Genomic DNA, 16,888 nt, shown 5'->3' with positions numbered 1-16,888 from the left:
GTTGTTGGCCTCTTTATCGGTATCATTGGAAAATGCTTGCCTATTTTTGTTGATTTTCTCAGGAACTGGGAACATCTGACGTTGGGAACATAAAAAGTTCATTTTTAAAGCAGAGTCATAATAACTTTAGGAGTTGAGAGTAAGAGAGAAAATGCCCGAAGGAAATGAAGGCAGGCTGGAGAAAGAAGAGGCTCGTGTCCCTTTTAAGGAACAGGTTTCCCTGGCTTTTCGAGAGTGATACTTAAAGGAAGCTTCCTAGAAAGTCCGCACTTGGTATCCTTACTAAATAAGCCAACTAAATAGTAGAGGGGAAAAAAGTAGTGCGTGCCTGGCTCCTCCTAGTTCAGGCTCATACCGCCTCCTGAAAGTTGTGGCTACAGCACAGGCTTTGGCTGTTTTCTAGAACGTCGCTCGGATCCCTTTAAAGGTGGAGAGCTTGACGGAGAATGCAGAATGCCGGGGGATGAAGGCGGGAGCTGAGGGCTGGAGAGTCTCTGTTGACATAGTAACTCTTCAGCTCTGTCTCCCTTGCTCTCCGCTCTTAGGCTTCGCTACCACCAGCGGCCCCGCCTGTGCCCTGTCTGCCCGGGAGTCCCGGACGCATCCTCGCGGGGTCTCCTCGGCCTGACTAGCTGAGGTCAAGGTCCCCTTTGCACCCCCTTAAGTGGTGATTTCTCCCCGGGCCAGTGGGCGAGCTACTTGAGGCGGGCGTCTGCACCTCCTGCCTCATCGCCGTCCCCTGGGCACCGGTCTGCCCAGGACCAGTTCAGCCGCTGACGCGCGCCCTCGGCACCCGGTGCCCGCTGGGACTGCCCAGTCGACTCCCCCGGGAGCGGGACCCAGGCCAGTCGGGCGTTCCCGCCATGAGCCAGAGCCCGGCGTTCGGGCCCCGGAGGGGCGGTTCTCCCCGCGGCGCTGTCGGAGCCGGTGCGCGATGCAACGAGAGTCAGGACTATCTGCTCATGGACTCGGAGCTAGGAGAAGACGGCTGCCCGCAAGCCCCGCTGCCTTGCTACGGCTACTACCCCTGCTTGTGAGTGCCGGCGACGCGGGGCGGATAGGGCGCGGGCTGCGCGGAGGGAGGCTGTGCACTCGCAGGAGTGGCCGAGCCCGGTCCGCGCGCGTTCTGAACCCGCGTGTGTACCTCCTAGGACGGTGCTGGGAGGTCAGCGAGAGCCAGGGCTGGGACCTGAGTGAATGGAGGGGCGCGCGGGGAGTTGGGGGGAAGGGGGTGTCTAGGTTTGCTCCTCGTAGGTACGCATGGATATGTTTGCCCACGAGAGTGAGACCGCAGAGTACCAACACCATTGCAGGTGATCAGATGGGTGGTCGATTTCTCCAGACCCTTTCATCCTGTGCTCTGCAAGAGATAGGATCGCTGCGTAACAGCGTGATCTGAACAGGGGGCTGATTCAGATGTGCGCTCGGGTGACTCTTAGCTTCTGTGGGAGAGATAACTAGAACTCCAAGGGCTGGAGCCGCCTGGGTGCGTGCGGGTAACTCCTTAACTTGTGCGCCCGGCGGCGGTCTCCACGCTTGGCTTAGCGTTTCGGGCTAAGCGCTCAAGTCCTTGGACCGTGGGACAGCCAAAGTTAGACCAGAACCTCTCCCCGCTCCTGGGGCCTTGGGGTGAAGACAGAAGTAGAACCAATAGGCCTCTCCACCGGCGGCGCGAAGCTTTTTACCAGGGGCGTCTGGGGAGACGAGGCTGTTAGGGGCGTGGGCTGGGAGACTCACGGGCTATGAAAGTGAGTGCGTCGGGGTCGTTTGTGTTGGGCTATGGGTAACTACAAGCTTTTGTTTATGAATCTAGGGTATTTTTTTCTTTTGGCTGGGTGGGTGATGGGAGGGGAGGTAGGGAGTAAGCAGAGTGGACTCCAGAAGAAAAGACTCTGCTTCCCCAACACTGCTGTGACCACATGTGCAGCGGGCAGATAGCATTTCTGTCCCATTGCCCCTTTGGGTGATTGAGTAGTCAAGTTTCCTGACTTGTCACATCCACCCGCAGGCGGTTTCCCGAGGTTCTAACTCTATAAACAGCTTTAGTTGTAGGGAGGATTCCTCCCCATAGGTGCCTGGCATACCCTCTTGATAGATGGGTGCTGCGTCAGGGCTGCCCAGCCTCAAGGCCTGCGGTGCCCTTCTGAAGTAAGAGGTGAGCCCCAGTAAAGGGAGCATCTAACTTTTCTCAAAGATAAAGGAAAATAGTTAGAACTGGTTTCATTCATCTTTGTGCTGTGCAAGTTAAGACCTTTTACAATTATGCATATATTTTTCTTTTTAAAAGTTCAAGACATAAATTCCGTACCATACAATTCCCCCATTTAAGTTGTACAATGCACTATTGTTTAATACATCCTTAAAGTTGTACAGCCATCACCAATATCTAATTCCAGGACAATTCATCGTCCTTCAAAGAAATCTTATACTTCATATGTTAAATTAGAAGATATTTTTATTTCTCATAGTACAGACTCTTCCAACTTTAATGGGTAGCATACAAATCATCTGGAAATCTTGTTAGAATGCAGATTTTGAGAAGGCAGGTCTTAGGTACAGCCCAAGATTCTCCATTTCTGACATCCCTCAGATGATGACAAGGTTGCTAGTCCGTGGATCACCTTCTGAATAGCAAGGTGATATATGACAAGAAAAAAGAGTGGAAAAAAATAAATTAATCCTGGATATTCTGAAATGCTATTTTAAAATTTGCTTCGAAGGTGTAAGTTTAAGACATAGATGGAATTTTTATTGGCTTAAACTTGAGATCTCTGATGTCTGAGGGTTATAGGTTTGGCAACATTACCTCCTGGCTAAACTAGGTGACTAAAAATTTATACTGCTTTTTAAAAATTAGACTGTCCCATGAACAAAACCTTTTTTCATTCTGTAATCCATATAATCACTTGTCACCGTGTCTGTCAAAAAATTATTTGATTAAAAAAACTTGTGGTTATGTGTCAGTAGTGAGAGAGACTAAAGTAATAATGCCAAGTTGTCCTGAAAACTTTCCCTAGTGCTTTCTTCAAATGTGCCTTACTGCCTAATTTGTCTAATTATTGTCATTACGTTTTTTTAGCTATAGGTTCTCACTGTTACCCAGGCTGTCCTCAACATGCAGTATTTAGTGAATATATATTTTTCTCCCTTAGTTCAAGAATCCTGGACTATTAAAAAATAGAACTGAGCAGCAGAGTGATCAACAGAAATATTTTAATGTGCTTCAATTCATAACATCCACCCTCTGCATGATGTCAGAGGTACTATAATACATGTAAGAGTGAGCCATGCTCTAGAATTTGAGCTTGGTTTTATGTTAATCTATTATTTCCAAAATGTTCTATAGCTACATTTCATCCACTGTTTTCTCTGACAAGGTTTTAATTGTTTTCCAGTTGAATAATCAACTAACAGAAAAATTTTAACCAATAAACAAATGTACTTCACACCTATGATGTATAAGAAAGAGCTAAAGAAAATTATTCCCTCTGGTAGAGTAGAAATCAACTCTTCCATATGCTTTTGACTTGTGAGTTACACAATTTCATTTTTTTTCCAGAGTGGGGGGTATACCATTTCTGAAAGTGGCAATCACTAGTACATTTTAGATATGAATATTGCCACTTTCTCAAATCATTGAGATTTTCCCTTATGAGATTCCAAGTCTTTGTAAGTTGTCATTTCTGTGGAATGAATTATATGACTCTTGCCAAAAATTTCTCTTTCAGTTTTCTTATTTAGAAAGATTTTACATATATTTACGGGGCTTTTACTGCTGAAAATTGTGGTAAATTATCTTATTTGTGAGCAATTATGTGTTATAAGGCCTTAATTGTTAAAGTAGTAACAAATTGAAATGGTGTTTAGAAGAAAATGACTCAGATTTTCTCTTTGTTCAACTTTCAATAGCAAATCAATTAATACACTCTATTGTTATCAATTTGTAATGGCTATTAGCAAGAAAGGCCCATGTCCTGCCAAGGTCCCAGGAGGCATTTCAGATTTCCTTTATTTAGAACTTTAAAGACATGTCTATAGTTCTTCACTTCTGAACTTGGGGAAGAATCCCAGACATTAAAAAAAAGTTAAGCAGTTCTAAAATCTCAGGATCTGGAAACACAGTCCAACTAAACTTCCTAACTGGGAAGGAGTAATTGATTAATTATGAATAATGAAACAGTAAACTGTAAACTAAAGCACTGGCAATGCAGTTGACTAAGACAATCTGAAAAATTTATGGTTACAGACACCTAGCAGTACTGAATAAAAGATTTTAAATGATTTTAAAACATTTCCCAATTTTGTGAAAAATAAAAGGGTAATCTACCATGTGCTAAGAACAAAGACAAAGATTGTGAAGTGAAGATGTGGTTGTCCTGTGAGTTACGCATCTCCATGACCAAGGAACCTGGAATCTAATATCCATATGAGACAGAAAGAAGGCAAACTCTTGGTGCCAGATGAGGCAGAGAGCTGGAACTGAGATATCCCTGTCCCCTGCATAAAACCATTAAAAAAAAAATGTAGGCTAGAACTATATGCCCACCAGCATAGAGTGAGAACAGGAAATTTTATTAGTAAGAAGAACTCTTCGCCTTGAGAATATTGATTTTGGGGTTTTTGTTTTTATATCCTACCTAACTAGCCTAGAAATTCTCAACCTGGAAAATACTCCTGAGGCTCCTACAAGAGTGAAACATAAAATCATTATGAAAGACTAGTACCAAGCATCTAGATTGCCTAGGCTTTTCAAGAAGAAAGCAAGTCCTGCTAAAGATATGCTTGCTATAATGAATAACAAAACACACAAGGGAACAGTCAACCAAGAGTGAGAGTCAGTGGACGATATGATCCATGAGTGAGAGGCAATATAAGACATGCAGTAGCGAGTGGATTTTTTAAAAAGTTGAGATAATCAACAACATGAAAAAGAATATTTTAAAGTATGTATAAATGTTGACAATATAAAACAAGAAATCAAACCTTAAGAAAAAAATGACATTTTTAAAGAAAAGGACAAATAGAACATCTATAAGTAAAAAATACAATTCTTACAAAAATTCAATGGAAGGGTTAAATGCAGATTAGAGCATAATTGATAATACCCAAAATGCAGAGACATAAAAAATATTTTATATGAACATTGTTAAGAGTAATGGAGCTAGAAGGTAAGAATTCCAGGAAAAGAAAGCATGTAGAAGTGGGATAGGCAACACTTGAATAGATAATGGGTGAGGATTTTCCAGAAATAATGAATTTTCATGTTCATGAAGTATACCAATATTACTGTAAAACAGAAAAACCCTTTTAAACATATCGTTTAAATTGCAGAACACCAAAGAAGAGGAAATACTAAAAGTTAATCAAAACATAGAGATTTGAATGAGAGTTTTAAAATTCAAAGTATTTACAGTGGAAATGCACTCATAATATATTTTGATATTACCTTGGTTATAGAATGTATAGCTTGTAAGAACTATGGATTTGCCATTACATAAAAGGTTTACTCTCTAGTTTTTTAATGGAGTCAGTGCTCCAATGCTGATAAGGTCTCTGATGGATATGTACTAAAAATTTTTTAAAGGTGACTTATTGAATCGCAGTCTTAGGGGAAACTGAAAGTGATTCTTAATTTTATCCTCTATTTCATATGAAAAAACAAAAAACGACTTTTAAAAAATGAGTCACAGATCCTTTAAAACTTTATTGACTTCAAGAGGGTTTTGGATGACCTGAACCCCATTTATGAACCCCAAGATCCAGAGTTTGAATTCCCAGTTTAAAGTAATGTAATATCAGAGACCACAAATAAATAAAATCCCCCACATAGTGCTTTCTTTTCTCCAGGCAAAAAAAGTTAGTGTTGAACACATTGATAAATAAATAAGGGAATGAAACACTCAGACTATAGGCTAGAGAATCTTTCCTGATATTACTTGCCAGTAGGGTAACTTACTCTCTTAAAGAAGTTTAAGATTGAAGAACATGGACTCAGGACTATGCATCATATTAAATTATCATACCCTTGTTATCTCTCCCTTGTTTTTGGCAACCCTGTTCATTGAAACATCTGCTACACATTTCTACACTTATTTGTTCATGTGTCCTTTTCCTCTTACTAGAGCGTAGGCCACAAGAAGTGGGTCTGTCCTTCATCCCCCTATGCTTAACACAGTGCCTAGCAAAGAGAGGTGCCATGTAATTTATTCCTCAACAAAGATATTTCCTCCTCCTTGGTATTTATTCTAATAAGAAATACAACAATGCCAGCCGCTTTAATAAAATAGCATCTGGACAGCTAAGTTAGGTAGAAGAGTGAATGTCTATATCAAAAGAGACACCTTTATCTTATACTCCAGCTGCCTGTCACAAAGACTCATCTTTCAGGGAATCTTCACTAATCACTACATGCTTCTTTTAGCTCTCTAGCCTGAGGCTCTTCCCTTAAAGTTCCCTCTGCACACCTGAGGTGAGGCTATATCTTTACCAAAGAGAATTACTAAAAAGGGAAAAACTCCTGGCTGGCTATAACTGCTCTTCCAGCTCATTTATGGAGTCTCCTAGGAACCGACCCTTGCCTGGACCCAAGCATCATCTCTCTGGCAGTGAGTGTTCTTGCTTTCCCTCTGCAGACCATCCTCAATCAATCTAGTCCTTAGTCCTAGCCCAGACTGAAGAATGACTGCCTTCCCACCTCCCACCACAACCTTTTTCTTTGGTGTAATATCTACTTTCTAAACTTTATGTCTTTTAAAAATTCTCCTTCTTTCCTAGATGATTGACATTAGATATGTCTACTGCTTTAAGCAAAGATACCACCACTGACCCACAGAGGTATGGCTTTACTCTCTGACCCCAAAGGGGCAGTCACATCAGAACATGACAGCCCAGCAGCAGTATAAGGTATTTCCAAATAAAATTAAAGGGCTGATTTTCTTACAAGACATATTTATTGAATGATACGTGAAATCAATAAAAGAGAACATGCACGATACCATGATTTCTTATACATACGTAGTGGTTTAGAATGCAGAAAGAATCCTATAATTTATTATACCCTTTGAAATAGCATCTGTAACCATAAAGCCAAGACCTGGACTTTGGTGAAAGATTTGCAGTGTGGAAGCTTGCTCTTCCAGGGGAAAAGCACGTGTAAAAACCACCTTTGAATCTGGCTCACCTTCTATTAGGAGTAATCATCTCCCCCAACCACTTGGATTAATGGTGGGTCTCATAACTGATGACTTTGAAGCTCTGTGTTCTGCATGGAAGCGACCTGTTTTGTGTTGAAACCTCCCCTGGCTTGAAGTAATCAACTGCACTGGTAACGCATTATTATCATGAAACGTTTTTAGGATGCCAGCATTGTAGGTTGTGGAATGATTGCCAGATGTTCTTAAAAGCCCACATTTATTCTGTAACAAAATGTTTGCCTCCAGGAAGAGATTGCATAATTTCTTTTTTTTCTCTAGACAGTTACGCTCCTTGAGTTGTAAGAAGTAACTTCATAAGGCAATTCATCTTAAAGAAGGTAAAAGTCATAAAAGGAAAACATTTTCTTGAGTCCATTCTTATTTTTCTCCCTCTTTCATAAAAAATGCCAAATATAATTGGTTCCAGTTGGATACAATTACCATGTGTGATTGCTCTTTGTTTAGGAATCTTCTGATGGCTTTCAATACATGCAGAAGTGCTCATCCATATGCCAAATTTCAATTAAACTTTGGCATCTAAAATTTGATATGCTGCTCAAGAGGCTTTAAGCCATTGGAACTGACTGAATCACAGTTCTTATAGAAGCTCTGTTTAGAGCAGAATACAGAAATGAGTGTTACACATACTCAAACAACCTATATGATTGCAGCATAACTGTTCCCCACCTAATTCAGCTCTCAGCCATGACAAAGAGGAGAAATGATGTTAACTAGAATTAGATACAGTTTAATGTAAGTTGCTGTTTCTGTGAAGGACTAATCCAAAATATTTATGTATATTTGGGGCAACTAACATTTTTTGAATACCTATTCTGTAGCAGGTTATTTTCTAGTTGTCATACAAATGTAATTTGATCTTCAGAGCATCCACTCAGCTATTTTTAGCATCTATTTTATAAAGAACAATGTTGAAATTTAGAAATGTTAAACAATGTGCAGAAAGTTATACAGCCAGTAAGTCGTTGTCAAGTAGGCAAAACCCAATATATTTTGGGCTGGAACACGTGGACTGAGGGGCTGGCAGGTTGCACGGAGTCCTCTATTCTCTCAGTATCCCATATCTCAGTCCTCTATTCTCTCAGTATTCAGCCAGGCACAGCTGGATACAGGTGGATTATGCTCTTCAAAAGTGCACTCACCCCCCATTCCTTCTCTTCTCCCTTTTCATAGGAATTTGGAGAGCCACACATTGGCTCTGATCTAGTGAACTAACATTCCTTGTGCTGTGCTCATTATATCTAAGTTATATCCTGGGTGCAGGCAGAAGACTGGAAGAAAGGGGCATAAATAGCAGTAATAAGTATATTTAACCCTCACTTTCTCTTTCTGTTGAAATCTTAGCCATCTTTGAAGGTCAAGCTTTATATCTCCCTTATTTCATTAAGTCGTTAATCTATTTATTCATTCATCTCTATTGATTTTATATGATTATGTCCAGCAAGCATAGAAATAATAGTTAGATTTATTAGAGATTTCTGTGTGCTAGGCCATTCTCCATGTGCTTTGTAGGTATTAACTCATTTAATCCTTATAACCTATGAGATACGCATTTTTATAATCCTCACTTTACTGATAAGGAAAGGAATTGCAGTAAAAAGAAGGTAGGTGACTTGCCAAATGCTACACAGCTAGCAGTTGGCACAAATGGGAAGAAAGAAAGGGAAGAGCAAAGGATTTTGTTTTATCTCTTATTTCAATAAAGAGTGAAACTAGGTTTTGAAAAATCGCCAATCTTTGTCACCAAAGGAAGACTATGAATGTAACAAAATTGTGTTACATTCCGATTGCTAGTGTTACCCAAGATCTACAAACTGATCATGACTAAAGATTGTGAAAGGCAAGGCTTTCTTTTACTTTTCAATGCCATCATGTGGATAAAATTGCTTCTCTGCTATAATGCAGGTTGTTTTAGAGACATTGACTCACATGACAGTGTGAAACTGGGGATTTCACCACAAGATTTGCATAATTTTAAAGTATTTACATGGTATTCATCTAAAAATATAAGTTGCTGGGAATCAATTATAGTGTGGATAGTCATGTTAAGATTGACTGCCTATTCAAAGCAGAGTTCATGTTTCAATTGCAGCAGCTTGGTTTGTGACACAAAAAGCATTTTGTCCTGACTTGTAGTAGCACAAAACCTTCAAAAAAAAAAAAAAAAAAAAAAAAAAAACCTAGGAAGAATTCTTTTCATGGGACTCGCTAACAAAACTATCTTAAGAGTTATAAGAGTTATGAGTCCGGCCGGGCGCGGTGGCTCAAGCCTGTAATCCCAGCACTTTGGGAGGCCGAGACGGGCGGATCACGAGGTCCAGAGATCGAGACCATCCTGGCTAACACGGTGAAACCCCGTCTCTACTACAAAATACAAAAAACTAGCCAGGCGAGGTGGCGGACGCCTGTAGTCCCAGCTACTGGCGAGGCTGAGGCAGGAGAATGGCGTAAACCTGGGAGGCGGAGCTTGCAGTGAGCTGAGATCCGGCCACTGTACTCCAGCCTGGGCGACGGAGCCAGACTCTGTCCCCCTCAAAAAAAAAAAAAAAAAAAAAGAGTTATGAGTCATAATAAGAATTATAAATGGCAATTTCTAAAGGTAACTTAAAAATTCTTTTAGGGAGTTAAACTGTTACAGATAAAAATCATTTTTGTTACTGTGTTAGCCTTCTTGAAACAGAATTTTGCGTGGAGTAGATTGAAGGGTGGCAGAAGCAGCTATAAAAAGCTGATCCCTGGGCAGTAAGAAAATCCTCACACTTACCTAGAGGAAGGATTTCTGCAGGAACCCTTTTCTTGGAGGGACATTGAAGGCCAGACACTGTATTCCATCTGGAAAGATGCTTAATTTATTTCAACAAACATTTGTTTAAGTTCCTTTGGTGCATTAGGCACCATGTTAGGGTAACCATGAATACCATATAGCATGAAGTCTAAGCTTCTATCAATTGTAACCTGCTCTGACATTTTATGTATCTTTAAGAAGTAAGCAAAAAGAAGGGTTATCAGTTAAATTATATCTTAGATTTTTATTTTATACTTCTTAATATAGTTCTTTATACTCAATTAGATACAGATTTGGATCATATGTAACTCAAGCACATAATAAAAAAGATATAAACAAAATACATTTGTTATGGTATTCCTAAGTTCCTTCACATTTAGGGATGGAGTCTTCAGAATCGCTTTTCAACTCAGAAGCTTCAGTGCCCATATTTTTTCACAGTGCTGTGCTCTGTGCCAAAAGGACATTGGTGATAAAGGATTTCTTTAAAACAATCTAAAGAATCCATAATAGACCAAAAGCTTTTGGTGCTAGACAATTAAACTGACTTTGCAATTACATATAACTAGCCTATTTCGACTAACAGTTCCAGAATGTTGCTAAACAAATCTGATTCCACACTGTTCCTCATGTATTCTCCACCCTTCTCAACACACACACACACACACACACACACACACACACACACACATATTTGTTTCTTAGGCTTGAAAGAAGCTTCACTAATGTTCCCAGGATTTTTTTCCAGCCATGCCATTCATTCTGAAACTCTGGATGCCATTGGTTTTAATGTTGGCACATGCACTGATGATGAAAACTATGTCACGGTAATGACTGACACTTGACTGACAGTGATTGCAAGAAGGCTTAGGTTGTAAGACATGTTGTATCTAGAGAAGTTAAAATGGGAGAAATATGTGTCTTAGAATCAATGAAATATGATGTTTAGTGTGCTAGAGTTACTGTAAATGAGGAAGAAGAGGAAACATGAAAGATTACAAGGCAAACAGTATTGTTTATGATCTGTCCAAAAGCTAAGAAGTTTGGATTTTATTCTCTAGCTGACTTTAAAACACAGATAAGACTATGCCAGGCCCTTGCTTTATCTACATTAGCTTATTTGATCCTCATAACAAACCCGGGTGGTTGGTAATATTATTTCTACTTGTAAATGCAGAAAAAAGAAGTTCAGAAAGGTAAAATAATTTGCCAAAGAATTAATGGTTCTTAAGTATCTCAGGATTTGGGCTCATATTTGACTGTTTTGTTTATTTGCTTGTTTGCTTTTACTGTTCTATGCTTCCTCTGAAGTAGAATACCAGTTTGATGAGGAAAGGATGTACTCTGTAAAAAATGACTAGCATCTGGTAGGGACTCAAGACATATTTGTGAAATGAATAAATCAATGCCCGCCTTATACAAAATGATTTCAGTGTATTGGCCTTATCTCTACAATTCTTTCCTCTACGGACATCATACGGTATCACCAGACTTTGCCTTTAGGGTATCAAGTTTTCATCTTAGCATTTTTAGAAACACATTATTGGAGTTGTATATTCTTGAAGCTTAGGTCATTTGACAAGTTGCATTTTTAAAATTAAACTTTAAATTCTGGAGTACATGTGCAGAACGTGCAGGTTTGTTACATAGGTATATGCATGACATGGTGGTTTGCTGCACCCATCAACCTGTCATCTGTATTAGGTATTTCTCCTAATGCTATCCCTCCCATAGCCCCTCACCCCCTGACAGTCTATGGTGTGTGTTGTTCCCCTCTCTGTGTCCATGTGTTCTTCTTGTTAATCTCCCACTTAGGAGTGAGAACATGTGGTGGTTGGTTTTCTGTTCTTGTGTTGGTTTGCTGAGAATGATGGTTTCTGGCTTCATCCATGTCTCTACAAAGGACATGAACTTATCCTTTTTTACGGCTGCATAGTATTCCATGGTGTATATGTGCCACATTTTCTTTATCCAGTCTATAATTGATGGGCATTTGGGTTGGTTCCATGTATTTGCTATTGTGAACAGTGCTGCAGTAAACATACGTGTGCATATGTCTTTATAGTAGAATGATTTATAATGCTTTGGGTATATACCCAGTAATGGGAATGCTGGATCAAATGGTATTTCTAGTTCTAGACACTTGAGGATTGCCACACTGTCTTCCACAATGGTTGAACTAATTTACACTCCCACCAACGTGTGAAAGTGTTCCTATTTCTCCATATCCTCTCAAGCATCTGTTGTTTCTAGACTTTTTAATGATCACCATTATAACAGACATGAGATGGTTTTATGGTTTTGATTTGCATTTCTCTAACGACCAGTGAAAATGAGCATTTTTTCATATGTTTGTTGGCTGCATAAATGTCTTCTTTTGAGAAGTGTCTGTTCATATCCTTTGCCTACTTTTTGATGGGGTTATTTTTTTTCTTGTAAATTTGCTTAAGTTCTTTGTAGATTCTGGATATTAGTCCTTTGTCAGATGGATAGATTGCAAAAATTTTCTCCCATTCTGTAGGTTGCCTGTTCACTCTGATGGTAGTTTCTTTTGCTGTGCAGAAGCTCTTTAGTTTAATTAGATCCCATTTGTCTATTTTGGCTTTTGTTGCCATTGCTTTTGGTGTTTTAGCCTTGAAGTTTTCGCCCATGCCTATATCCTGAATGGTATTGCCTAGGTTTTCTTCTAGGGTTTTTATGATTTTAGGTCTTATGTTTAAGTCTTTTGAATTAATTTTTGTATAAGGTGTAAGGAAGGGATCCAGTTTCAGTTTTCTGCATATGGCTAGCCAGTTTTCCTAACACTGTTTATTAAATAGGGAATCCTTTCCCCATTGCTTGTTTTTGTCAGGTTTGTCAAAGATCAGATGGTTGTAGACGTGTGGTGTTATTTCTGAGGGTCTGTTCTGTTCCATTCGTCTATATATCTGTTTTGGTACCAGAACCATGCTGTTTTGGTTACTGTAGCCTTGTAGTATAGTTTGAAGTCAGGTAGAGTGATGCCTCTAGCTTTGTTCTTTTTGCTTAAGATTGCCTAGGCTATGTGGGCTCTTTTCTGGTTACATATGAAATTTAAATTGGTTTTTTCCAATTCTGTGAAGAAAGTCATTTGTAGCTTGATGGAGATAGCATTGAATCTATGAATTAACTTTGGGCAGTATGGCCATTTTCATGATACTGATTCTTTCTATCCATGAGCATGGAGTATTTTTCCATTTGTTTGTGTCTCTATTATTTCCTTGAGCAGTGGTTTGTAGTTCTCCTTGAAGAGGTCTTTCACATCCCTTGTAAGTTGTATTCTTAGATATTTTATTCTCTTTGTAGCAGTTGTGAATGGGAGTTCACTCATGATTTGGCTCTCTGTTTGTCTGTTATTGGTGTATAGGAATGCTTGTGATTTTTGCAGATTGATTTTGTATCCTGAGACTTTGATGAAGTTGCTTATCAGCTTAAGGAGATTTTGGGCTGAGACAATGGGATTTTCTAAATATACATTCATGTTCTTTGCAAACAGAGACAATTTGACTTCTTCTTTTCAAAACTGAATACCTTTTATTTCTTTCTCTTGCCTGAATGCCCTAGCTAGAACTTCCAATACTATGTTGAACAGGATTGGTGAGAGAGGGCATCCTTGTCTTGTGCCAGCTTTCAAATGGAATGTTTCTAGCTTTTGCCCATTCAGTATGATATTGGCTGTGGGTTTGTCATAAATAGCTCTTATTATTTTGAGACATGCTCCATCAATACCTAGTTTATTGAGAGTTTTTAGCATGAAGGGCTGTTGCATTTTGTCAAATGCCTTTTCTGCATCTATTGAGATAATCATGTGGTTTTTGTCATTGGTTCTGTTTATGTGATGGATTACATTTATTGATTTGTGTATTTTGAACCAGGCTTGCATCCCAGAAATGAAGCCCACTTGATCATGGTGGATAAGCTTTTTGATGTGCTGCTGGATTTGGTTTGCCAGTAGTTTATCGAGGATTTTTGGATCAATGTTCATCAGAGATATTGGCCTGAAATTTTCTTTTTTGTTGTATCTCTGCCAGATTTTGGTATCAGGATGATGCTGGCCTCATGAAATAAGTAAGGGAGGATTCTGTCTTTTTCTATTGTTTGCAATAGTTTCAGAAGAAATGGTACCAGCTCGTCTTTGTACTTCTGGTAGAATTTGGCTGGGAATCCGTCTGGTCCTGGGCTCTTTTTGGTTGATAGGCTGATAATTGCTGCCCCATTTTGTTATTGGTCTGTTCAGGGATTTGACCTCTACCTGAGTTAGTCTTGGGAGGGTGTATGTGTCCAGGAACTTATCCATTTCTTCTAGATTTTCTATTTTATTTGTGTAGAGGTGTTTATAATATTCTCTGATGGTAGTTTGTATTTCTGTGACATGAGTGGTGATATCCCCTTTATCATTTTTTATTGCATCTACTTGATTCTTCTCTCTTTTCTTCTTTGTCTGGCTAGTGGTCTATCTAGTTTGTTGATCTTTTCAAAAAACCAGCTCCTAGATTCATTGATTTTTTGAAGGGTTTTTCATGTCTCTATCTCTTTCAGTTCTGCTCTGATCTTACTTCTTGTCTTCTGCTACCTTTTGAGTTTGTTTGCTCTTGCTTCTCTAGTTCTTTTAATTATGATGTTAGGGTGTCAATTTTAGATCTTTCCTGCTTTCTCTTGTGGGCATTTAGTGATATAATTTTCCCTTTAAACACTGCTTTAGCTGTGTCCCAGAGATTCTGGTATGTTGTGTCTTTGGCCTGAAAGACACAACATTGGTTTCAAAGAAAATTCATTGGTTTCAAAGAACATCTTTATTTCTGCCTTAATTTTGTTATTTACCCACTAGTCATTTAGGAGCAGCTTGTTCAGTTTCCGTATAGTTGTGCAGTTTTGAGTGAGTTTCTTAATCCTGAATTCTAATTTGATTGCACTGCAGTCTGAGAGACTTGTTATGATTTCCGTTCTTTTGCATTTGCTGAGGAGTGTTTTACTTCCAGTTATGTGGTCAATTTTAAAGTAAGTGACATGTGGTTCTGAGAAGAATGTATATTCTGTTGATTTGGGGTGGAGAGTTCTGCAGATGTCTATTAGGTCTGCTTGGGCCAGAGCCGAGTTCAAGTCCTGGATATCCTTGTTAATTTTTGGTCTTTTTGATTTCTCTAATATTGAGAGTGGGGTGTTAAAGACTCTCACTATTATTGTGTGTGAGTCTAAGTCTCTTTGTAAGTCTCGAAGGACTTGCTTTATGAATCTGGGTGCTCCTGTATTGGGTGCGTATATATTTAGGATAGTTAGCTCTTCTTGTTGCATTGATCCCTTTACCATTATGTAATGGCCTTCTTTGTTTCTTTTGATCTTTGTTGGTTTAAAGTCTGTTTTTTCAGAGACTAGGATTGCAACCCCTGCTTTTTTTTGCTTTCCATTTGCTTGGTAAATATTCCTCCATCCCTTTAGTTTGAGCCTATGTATGCCTTTGCATGTGAGATGGGTCTCCTGAATACAGCACACTGATGGGTCTTGACTCTATCCAATTTGCCAGTCTGTGTCTTTTAATTGGGGCATTTAGCATTTAGCCCGTTTATGTTTAAGGTCAATATTGTTAAGTGTGAATTTGATCTTGCCATTATGATGCTAGCTAGTTATTTTGCCCGTTAGTTGATGCAGTTTCTTCATAGCGTTGATGGCCTTTACAATTTGGTTTGTTTTTGCAGTGGCTGGTATTTGTTGTTCCTTTCCATGTTTACTGCTTCCTTCAGAAGCTCTTGTAAGGCAGGCCTGGTGGTAACACAATCTCTCGGCATTTGGTGGTCTGTAAAGGATTTTATTTGCCCTTCACTTACGAAGCTTAGTTTGGCTGGATATGAAATTCTGGGTTGAAAATCGTTTTGTTTAAGAATGTTGAATGTTGGCCCCCATTCTCTCCTGGCTTGTGGGGTTTCTGCAGAGAGATCTGCTGTTAGTCTGATGGGCTTCCCTTTGTGGGTGACCCAATCTTTTCTGTCTGGCTGCCCTTAACATTTTTTCCTTCATTTCAACCTTGGTGAATCTGACGATTACGTGTCTTGGCATTGCTTTTCTCAAGGAATATCTTTGTGGTATTCTTTGTATAACCTGAATTTGAATGTTGTCCAGCCTTGCTACGTTGGGGAAGTTCTCCTGGATAATATCCTAAAGAATGTTTTCCAGCTTGGTTCCTTTCTTCCCATCACTTTCAGGTACACCAATCAAATGTAGATTTGGCCTTTTCACAAAGTGTCGTATTTCTTGGAGGCTTTGTTCGTTTATTTTCACTCTTTTTTCTCTAACCTTGTCTTCATGCTTTATTTCGAGTTGATCTTCAATTTCTGATATCCTTTCTTCCACTTGATCGATTTGGCATGTATGATACTTGTGTATGCTTCACCGATTTCTCATGCTGTGTTTTTCAGCTCCATCAGGTCATTTGTGTTCTTCTCTAAGCTGGTTATTCTAGTTAGCAATTATTCTAGTCTTTTTTCAAGGTTCTAACTTCCTTGCATTGGCTTAGAACATACTCCTTTACCTCTGAGGAGGTTGTTATTACCCACCTTCTGAAGCCTACTTCTGTCAATTCATCAAACTCATTCTCCATCTAGTTTTGTTCCCTTGCTGGTGAGGAGTTGTGATCGTTTGGAGGAGAAGAGGCATTCTGGTTTTTGGAATTTTCGGCCTTTTTGCGTTGGTTTCTCCCCATCTTTGTGGATTTATCTGCCTTTTGTATTTGAAGTCGGTGAGCTTCAGAAGGGGTCTCTAAGTGGACGTCTTTTTTGTTGATTTTAATACTATTCCTTTCTGTTTGTTAGTTTTACTTCTAACAGGCCTCTCCGCTGCAGGTTTGCTGGAATTTGCTGGAGGTCCACTCCAGACCCTGTTT

At 39.4% G+C, this 16,888-nt stretch overlaps 1 protein-coding gene across 2 annotated transcripts in view; it reads left to right on the top strand.

The window, feature by feature from the left end:
- Positions 1-346: 346 nt before the first annotated feature.
- TRPC6 (transient receptor potential cation channel subfamily C member 6) overlaps positions 347-16,888 on the top strand; it is a 132,596-nt gene continuing 116,054 nt past the window's right edge. For both annotated transcript variants that reach the window (XR_002730880.2, XM_023208106.2), the window contains exon 1: positions 347-1,033. Coding sequence is in view for 1 of the 2 variants with exons in the window: in XM_023208106.2 (XP_023063874.2) it covers positions 864-1,033 (170 nt within the window). In the remaining variant the exon portion in view is untranslated. The remainder of the gene's footprint in view (positions 1,034-16,888) is intronic.

The sequence above is a fragment of the Piliocolobus tephrosceles genome, chromosome 13, assembly GCF_002776525.5.
Source record: "Piliocolobus tephrosceles isolate RC106 chromosome 13, ASM277652v3, whole genome shotgun sequence".
Classification (NCBI taxonomy): Eukaryota; Metazoa; Chordata; class Mammalia; order Primates; family Cercopithecidae; genus Piliocolobus; species Piliocolobus tephrosceles.
Note: the sequence above shows the minus strand (reverse complement) of the source record. Positions and strands in the feature narration are given on the sequence as shown.